The 9881-nt window shown below is 37.3% G+C and overlaps 1 protein-coding gene across 1 annotated transcript; it reads right to left on the reverse strand.

Moving 5' to 3' along the window:
- Nucleotides 1-763: 763 nt before the first annotated feature.
- On the reverse strand, nt 764-3605 carry LOC18445397 (Pmr5/Cas1p GDSL/SGNH-like acyl-esterase family protein). Its single transcript, XM_088847242.1, has 3 exons — nt 3408-3605; nt 2712-2884; nt 764-2317 (listed from the first exon to the last, which is right to left on the reverse strand). The coding sequence occupies exon 3, from the start codon at nt 2265-2267 to the stop codon at nt 1185-1187; it is 1083 nt and encodes a 360-aa protein (XP_088703368.1). The 5' UTR covers nt 2268-2317; nt 2712-2884; nt 3408-3605; the 3' UTR covers nt 764-1184.
- Nucleotides 3606-9881: the final 6276 nt, after the last annotated feature.

Consider the following 9881-nt stretch of genomic DNA (forward strand, 5'->3'; position numbering starts at 1 on the left):
CACCTACCTTGCATAGATTAGGCATACAGATATTCCAACCTATTCTAGTGGAGGGATGATCTATTCATTTACATCCATTAGTTCGTAGGGGAGTCAATTGAGACTTCGATGGGGATCAGATGGCTGTTCATGTACCTTTGTCTTTGGAAGCTCAAACAAAAGCACGTTTGCTTATGTTTTCTCATATGAATCTCTTGCCTCAGGCATTTGGGGAACCTATTTCTGTACCAACTCAAGATATGCTTATTGGCCTCTATGTAATAACGATGGGAATCTTAGAGGTATTTGTACAAATAGTTATAAATATAATCAATGTACCCACAGATTCCATCAAAATGAAAGAGTTGACAAAAGCACTGACTCTCCAAAACACATGCATCTTAATAAAGTTTAATGAGATCTGCAGACAGCATTTATTGTAATACAAAGCTAGGTTAGATTCAGTATAGATAAAATTGATAGCAGACTCACAAAGTTAGGAATTAAGAGTCAAGTTCACTCAGGCTAGGGCAATTTGGCCCGGAAAATAATGTGATACCGTGATTTTGTGGCAAAACATAAATACTATAACCAATCAAACAAACAGGACCCCAAATGAAAATCCCATGTACATGAAAAGCTTCTCATGCGTTGCTATAGAAGGAAAAAAAACATAAAAAGCTTCTCATGGGTTCCTATAGAAGGAAAAAAAACATAAAAAGCATTCATATCAGTGTCAAATTCCAACCAAGATGAAGATCCCACAATCTAAATAAAATGATTGTAACTTGAAATTAACTTTCGTAGGCATCTTATAAAATCGTGAAAATATTTCCTAAAGTTTCAGACAGGAAGAACATAATTTCCCTTTGTGTAATCAAACGTTAAAACACTGACTGATTTAGTCGGTGAAGACTAAATATGTGGAATATCATTACATCCCAAAAATTATTTCTTGGAAGGATCAGTATGTAGTCAATGCAAAACAAAAACAATCAAATTGCTTTTCTCATACAAGTAGGTCGAACTAGTTTCGAACTCTATGGAATCAAAAAAGGAATCCCCACAGCCGCGAACTTGGAATTGGAAGAGTCTGTACCTCATTAATGTCGAATGCAGCATGCAAGCCAAATCCATGTATAAAACAGGCAGCCATCAAGATCCCAAATAGAGCAAGTAAAAAAACCAAAGGTCAACTACTCAACTCAAATTCTCTGATGAGATTCAATCAACAAAGCGTTTAGCATGATGTGAACAGCCGCATCATATATCAACACATCATAATGCATTCCATCCTCTGTACAATGCGAACCACAACCAAGGCTTAAAGACCTAATATCAAGAAGCACAAGAGGCCCACCAGATCTGCGCAAGAGCCTACTCCTATAGAGTTCACTCTCATAGGCATCACACATCTTCTCAGTCATCTTCTCCTTCTTGGCCTCAGTATTGAGCATTGAATTAATAAGCAAAGGCATCCCAAGCCAAAACATATGTGGGGATTGAATTGAAACCGACCCTGCAACTGGCCCATCAATGCCAAATTCAGGTGAAAATGGCAACAAAGAAACCACTGATTTCCTTATTGACCCCAACAACTCCCCATAGTTCGAAGCATTTGTGAAATGAAGCATATGCCATAGACCAGAACCCATCACTAAGACATCGGGATACTTGTGTTCTTTCTCAAATTTCTTCAAAATATCTGTGAGATTGATAGGGAAAGGCGCCCATATGAAGTCCACTTTTGCACCATTTTCTTCCACCAAAGTCTCATAGTTGCTATGCCTTTTGAAGAGATCATTTTCTATAGATTCCGTTGTGCCTAGCATGAGTCCTAGTAGAGAGAGAACAAACAAACGAGCTTCTGAATCACCAGAGACCACAATCCATGATCCATTGAGAAGATCCAAAACATGGGTTCTCCCCAATTTTTGAAATTCACAAGAAAGGACATGGCTAGATTGAGACCAAGTCCAAGATTGCTTTGAACTTGAGGAATTCATGGATAACTCACCGAGCATAGAATCATTTTTCCAGTCCATATCATGCAAAAATGAAATACAAGAATCTCTGTTTTCTACAACAACCACAGATGAGAAAGTGGATACAATGCTAGAGAGAGAAGGGAAATATGGCATGAGATGAACACCAACAGCCAGAGTAATGAAGAGGGCACCACTGAAGAACAGCATCTTGTTGCGACTGAGGTGCCATCCTGCCATGCCCATGGGTACAAAGAGAACGATGCAGGCTGCCAGGACCCCTATTTGAACGGCCCCAAGCATCCTTGTTAAAGATCAACTAACCAAGGCTTTCACCATAGTAAATGCTCAACCTGTGAATTCAGGGTGAGAAAGACCCAATTCTCAGTTCTCAGCAGTGGAATTAAAGAAAGAAAAACCCCGTTTCTCAATGGTCGGCCTGAATTTTGAGAAAAATTCAATTGCTCAATGCACTGGTAGTGACACCACTAGATTAGATAGGGAATGCGTCACAATAACATCCCAAACAGTGGAATGAAGCTAAACTAAGCAACAGGGATGAAAATCTTTGTTTAAGAACTTGAATCATCTGACCCATATTAGAATTTTAATTAAAACTATGAAATTACAAGTTCCTAATGGCGCAGAGAAAGAGGCCTCAACATCAAAGCTTATTTTATGAAGTTGGTTGCAAAATCGCGCCGCCCAAAATCAGTGAAAACAAAGACAAATCAGTCCGAAACAAACCCTATTTCTGAGATGCCAAGCAGTTTAAGAATAATCCCTGAAACAGAGAGAATCAAGATGCCTGAATTCACAGAGGAAAACCCTCGTCCTCCGTCTCATATCTCAATATAATCATCAAAACCATCGTTGAATAGTGATTCAGCTCTGAAACCACAGATTCCTGATACAATTCCCTGAAATAACAAAAACCCCACTTGAATTTCACCTCAAAGAAGCACCTCTGATTCAAAAATATGAAGAACCAATTCGACCATAACGAGCTATCATAGATAAATCTCCATGAGCTCAATTAGAATTGCACAGAGAACATAGCAAGATGCATATCACATGGAATACACCAAAAACCAATAGAAGGGCAGTGGCCTAGAGAGAGAAAGTGAGATGTGACAATTGTTTGGTAGTTCTATTCACTCGGGTGCAAATAGCAAATCCAACTAGAGAGAGAAAGAAGAGGGGCAATCGAATTGACAAAAGGAGTCCATCTAGAGAGAGAATCCATGGCAAAACAAGTATTTCGAGAGAGACGAAACCTAGAGAGAGAGAGTATGGTGAGATTGGCTTTAGTTTGAAGTGAGGTATTGCGGGTGATGGAACAGGGCAACTGAAAGTGCTCCAAACAAATGGTTCTCTTTCTCTCTCTACCACGGTCCCATGACCTGCTCCGCTAAATCTCTGATAATTTACAGAGAAACTTACAATGATTGTTGACATAAATACGATCAACTGTTTCCAAATATTGCATTACGCGCGAATAGAGAGAGAAAACTACACAGACGATGCTCCAACATTAATAAAGCAACTGTAATACGGCTTCTTCACAAATACGAAGGAGGCGGTTCTCTCTCACTTTCTCTTTCTATCTCACTTTCTCTCTCTAAGTTTATGACTAAAGATGGAGGGGAAAGATTGGATGAATTTGTGCATAAGTATATTGTGCTAATTAATGATGAATTTTTCAATTATTTGGATCGGTTATATCACTCGGTTCGTACTTTTAATGAGGCTATAAATCACTATATATATTTTTTCACAAGCCTTACTTTTTTTTAACTTTCGGAAAATAAATCAAATGATATGAGAAAATATTAAAAAGTTTATCTTAAATAAATTTTAATATTTTTTTTTAAAATCATTATCTTTGGAACAAGAAGGTCCAACTAACCCCTTTGGAGTAAGATGTGAAATTGTGTTATTTCATTACTCAAAGCTCTAAGATAATCTTTTCTAATTTTAAGTTCTATAAATAGTAATCTTAAACCACCTACTATAGCTAAGAAGATCGTGACATTTTTATATTGACTTGTGGTATACTTTTCTTTAATGGGATTGTATGCTACCCTGAAAATTGGGCGGTAATAGGCATGTCATATCTTTACATAAAGCCAAGAAAAACTTTTTCAAAAAATTTGAAGAAAAGGAATTAGCTAAAATTGTCGAAGGACCTAAAAATATTGTGAAGATTAACAAACTAACCACTTTTATCAACACGGTAGTTATTTAATATAATCACTCTCACATACCTCCACAGCTTTTCTATTGAAAATATTTGAAGAGCTTGTTAAAGGTTTGAAAACATGAACAAGAAAGGGAATTTGCTTATTTAGCCCGTAATGCAGGTGGGTGAAATTATCATAATGCCCCCTACTTGTTCCCGTTTTTAAATCCGGAATTTAGATGAAAAGGCCATTGTTCTAAAAGTTGGGTCAAGAGGTTGTCTCGGTCACCTGCGAGTCCGAATTCAACTTAGTGAACCAACCGACTTGGACCAGTTTAATCATCGTATACGGAGCTTATAAAGAAACATTGGAAAAAATGTTCAAAAAATCTTAAAATTTACATTAGGTGGATGTTTTTTTTTTGTGACAAAATTAATGAATGTATAGAGAATTTGACAAAATTATAAACAATGCACGAATACCGAGAGTCTGATTCCTATCTGAGTGACACAAAGTCACCCATTCCACAGTCTAAAATGTAGTAAATCTCAAAACTATATTCAAATGAGTAAAAATGTACAATCTAATACTAAAAGGAATGACAGATGACTCATATGAATCTCAATCATTGTATCCTACCATCTCACCTTTGGTTGAGCAACAAGTCTAGGAATTCAAGGTAATTGGGAATCAGGTTGATGATACAATGCCATGGTAACCCTCATGCTAGCCCCCACCCTGTTCAGATTTGGACTCATGTCCTTGGTATATATATTGGGTTAGGGTTAGGTGACATTAGAATCAGTACCACCACCATTTCCTCCCCTATCATCCTCCATTGACGCTTGACATACATCTCTTTCAAATTGCTCAAACTGTGGCCTTTCATTTGGTTGGTTCCCATGTCTGCCTTCCTACCAGCTATCGTCTTTCTCTTCGACTCCCTATTATTTCAAGAAATGTCATCTTGTCAAGTTTCTCTACCACCACCAACCGTTCTTTAGTTGGATCCTCCATAAATATGTAATCTAAATCAATCGGGGTTGCAGTTCTTAGTTGCCATCTCCAAATGCCACCTTCTCAAGTTCAAATTACAGTAGATGTACGCCAAGCTTCTAAAGTTTGAGAGAAGTCAACTTGTTTCTTATAGAGATGTGTAACCACTAAAATATACTCTAATGTCTCACACACCCTGTAGTACAACATCCTTGACTAAGCATATCAATCGTTATTCTCTGTAAACTCTCTATCTTAGTGCCCTGTAGAGCTCAACATGGAGCTGAAAAGAACAGGCATAAAAAATAATCAATGCCCCAATTAGTATCAAAACTAGTTGGTAAGAAATGACTGACAAGAGAGCTAATCTGAATAAATCTTAGATCATGACATATTTGCAAGGTTGAATCCCAATAGCCCTTGTGCATTTCTATACATAACAAGCTGAGAAGGAGAGCATGGTTCTGTTCAACATTTTAAACTCCACAAATGCACTAAGTTGAGAAAATTTCTTTACGAGAAAAGTAACTCTTTTCAACCTCGAAGCATTAACTTGCTTTGAAATATCGCTTTAAAACCTCGATGTGCAGTATTCATCCTTCGGGGGAAATAGCAGGATGTGAATGGTAGCATGGAGGGTTGAAAAAATGCCCTAAAGACTGCAGACAACAAGAGAATAGAACATGAACGTTAATTACATGCATCATCTCTAGTAAATCAAAGTTCGATATTCAAATATTTGATGACATGCATAATGAATCAAGTGGGCCATCTGTGTTTGTAGTTCCCGCTGTATTTATTAGTAACAATCTGAAGCATGTGCATCTTTCTTGCCATCAACTTCTTACTCATACGTATACACGCTTTGGCGTTATTAGTAATAATCTGAAGCACATGCTCCTCTCTAAGCTCCTGCACCACTCTTTCCAACAAAGCATACAATAGGTTCAAATCCTTCCCGAACTTTGTTATCTTTTCTAGTGTGTACACCGCAAAGTTTAGCTAATCATTTTGATTTATTATTATTATTATTATTGTTATTATTCATAATTTTGAGGGAAAAAACTGCAAACTTTTGATCATGGATCTCCTCAATGTTTGATTTGATCTAATGCATGCCGCTTTGTTAAGGGCTCAATCACGATCAACTTGAAACAAAATTAAAGTCTTCTCATTGCGAATTGAGGGAGAACTTGAAAGATTGGTGGATCAGTAGTTTGGAGTTCAATAAATATTGATCTATGTTGGATCGATCCGTGCACTTAAAGGAGTTGCTTTTCCATATGAAGTGTTAGCATATTGGTGTCTGAACGGATACATATCTGTTTGGGTGTATGGGTATATATCTCTTGGGTACATAATTATCGTGTATATCAATACACAACATTATGGATACCTATGGGTATAGGTGTCTAGTTAGTAATTATCAGTAATGATTATTGGTATCTATCCAAAGTTGTTATTAGCCATATATTTAGATGGGTCTTGTACATTCTTAATTATTATTGAATGTAGAGTTTTCGCAATATTATGAGTTTTTCATATGGTATAGAGCCATTGATTCCTCGGCTCAAATCTGAGCAAGCCAAGCCAACCTCAGATCATATTTGGAAGGCTTATATTCGTTCCAGAAATTTCATATGCATCCTCTTCTCTCTCTTTCAAAGCCCGAAGTCTCTTTCTCTCTCTGCTAACAAATATGGTTTTCTATCTCTTACAGATCGCCCTCTTACTGATCGCCCCCTTGCCATGTCCAAAGTTTCCCCCTTTCTCTCCCTACATTACTTTCTGTTTATTGGCAAGCTTTCCCTTCTCTCTGTCTCCAAATTCCATAGCTTTGCCAAAGTGAAGTCCCCAAAAAGCAGCAGCTCAGCAAAACCCAATTCCTACAGAGATCATTCACTCAATGTCAGTATCATTATATACACCCACTTTTTAACCTCTTCCCTAACCCGCATTCAATCGCTATTTAGACAGCTTGAAACACACTAAAAACAGGCTTATATCACTACCTCTAGAGGGTGAAACACTTCTCTCTCTCTCTCAAATCGATCTGCTTTCTCTCTCTCTCTCTCTCTCTCTCTCTCTCTCTCTCTCTTTAAAGTCCAAAGAAGACGATGCCTACAGCTCACCATGAGGGGATCTGATTAAGCGTTGCAATATAATCTCGGGTTGTACACAGTGAATTAAGTGCCCTCGAAACCTTCCCATTTTCCATGATTTTCTCTCTCTGCGTTCTCTCTCTACACTAATATTACCATGAGTTTCTCACATGAGTTAATGCCTATAGGACTCACGTTCCTTTGTTTTTCCCAGCAAAAAGTTTCTACTTTTCACCATTCTGTCTTCTTCTCACCCGCTTTTTTTCCCACAAATATATATCTGTAAAATGTCTCTCTCTATGTAGAGAGATATCCATAACAAGTTCATATTTTGATATTCATTTACTATCTCTGAAATTACTATTTGTAAAATCCTGATTCAGTGTAACCATTCTTTCTTTCTTTACGCCCCACTTTCCATTTCTCTCTCCATTCTCATCCTCAAAAATCACGATATATTTGTTTCTCTTTCTCTCTCTAACTGATCTAGCACATCTCATCATGGTTTTCCCATCTCTCGATGGATCTTTCCTCTATTCTCTCTCTCGGTCTTCCTCTAATCTCTCTGCCCCCAAATCTCTCTTTGCTTTCTCAGTCTTATGGTCTCTCTACTTTCACGGTCTCTCTACTTTGTCTCACTTATCTCTCATCATTTTACTCATGCATATGGATGGTAATGATGACGATCCTAAATGTGCTCCCCTCTTATGACATACCCTTGTTGATTCGGATCTAAAACCCTCCTCTAAATCCACTTCGAAAATGGCCTATGAAAACGGCTGATCTGCACCATCTAGCCATTGAGTCGTGTTTTCGACTCTCAGATTTCTCTCCACCGAGTCGTGTTTTCGACACTCAGATTTCTCTCCACCGAGTCGTGTTTTCGACTATTTGATTTTTCTCCACCGAGTCGTGTTTTCGACTCTTTGATTTTTTTCCACCGAGTCGTGTTTCGACTCTCTAATATATGTTGGATTTTACTGTACTCTCAGATTTCTCTCCACCGAGTCGTGTTTCAACTCTCTAATATATGTTGGATTTTACTGTACTCTCAGATTTCTCTCCACCGAGTCGTGTTTTCGACTCTTTGATTTTTCTCCACCGAGTCGTGTTTCGACTCTCTAATGTATGTTGGATTTTACTGTTTTCAACACGACTCTCTGATGTATTTTGTATTTTACTGTTCTTAACTCCAAACCTAATGTCCTATTGTTGATCCCTCTTCCACGGGCCTCCTATTTGATGATCACATTTCTCAATTCCGAATGTTCCGAATGCCTGTTTTTCTGATGTTGATCGAGTTTTTCGTTATTCGATCCTCCAAATCTAATGTCCAAATGTTGATCCCTCTTCCATGGGCTTCCTGTTTGGTAATCGTATTTCTCAATACCGAATGTTTCGAATGCCTGTTTGTCTGATGTTGATCGAGTTTTTCGTTACTCGATCCCTATTGTGCGGCTGCTCCTGAGGCCGTTTGTTCCTGACATCTGCAGCTATCTGTGCTTGTTGTTCAAGCAATTTAAGCATGGAGACCAGTACTTCTATTTGTCACGCCTTGCACCTGAAGACCTGACAATCGAACTCAGTTCTTTTATGCAACTTATTGTTCAAACTCAAGTTGTTTTGTGTCACAGCATCTTGAGTTTGAGGGGGAGTGTTAGCGTATTGATATATATCAGTGTCTGTACGGATACATATCTGTTTGGGTGTATGGGTATATATCTCTTGGGTACATATTATCGTATATATCAATACACAATATTATGGATACCTATGGGTATAGGTGTCTAGTAAGTAATTATTAGTAACGATTATTGGTATCTATCTAGAGTTGTTATTAACCATATATATACAGGTCTTGTACATTCTTAATTATTATTGATACAGAGTTTTCGCAATATTATGAATTTCTCACATGAAGAAGCTCAGAAAATGGTTACCATGCCAACTAACCCTAGTTCGGGTGAGAACTGCCAGTTAGCCCTACTTGTAAAGTTTGACTGAGTCAGTTCCGACATGAACCAGTGTTTTCGAATCACTGCATCTAGAGCTTGTAAAAACTTACACTAGTTTCTAAGTTAAAAGAAAGAACAGCTCGTGCTCTTGTAACACTGTATTGTACTCTTACTTCCTCAGGTAAAAACGACTGATTTAAGATCATTTTGTTGAACTAGAATTTTGTAATCCACTTGAGAATCATGACCGGGAAAAAATTGGAGGGTTGCAATTCAATCCTAAGACATTCTTTTTTTAAGCATTGTCAAGAAGCATTCAAGAGATGAAATATTTCACATCACTCATTTATTCTTAGATTTATAAAAAATTAAAAAGATACATAATTATGAATTATTAGAGTTGATATTTTAGGTGAATTGTGATAAATGGATGAAATATTAAAGAGTTGATATTTAGGATGTAGTTTGATAAATTATATATATATATATATATATATATATATATATATATATATATATATAGAAAAGTTCATATAGAGCCCAGGCTCTAAACAATCACAATCGAACCTACCTCACAAATTTTACTATGCCCACCAGCTGCCATCTACAGTAAACGTCAATGGCCCAGATTGAATCTGGGTTGATCTGATGATCACGACCACTTTTCGTGTTTTAATTTTA

Source organism: Amborella trichopoda, chromosome 9 (genome assembly GCF_054954075.1).
Source record: "Amborella trichopoda isolate Santa Cruz 75 chromosome 9, AtrichopodaSantaCruz75HAP2 v2.0, whole genome shotgun sequence".
NCBI lineage: Eukaryota > Viridiplantae > Streptophyta > Magnoliopsida > Amborellales > Amborellaceae > Amborella > Amborella trichopoda.

Excerpts from the sequence above, each read along its gene's own strand:
- LOC18445397 (XM_088847242.1), bottom strand. The coding sequence starts at position 2,267 with ATGCTTGGGGCCGTTCAAATAGGGGTCCTGGCAGCCTGCATCGTTCTC.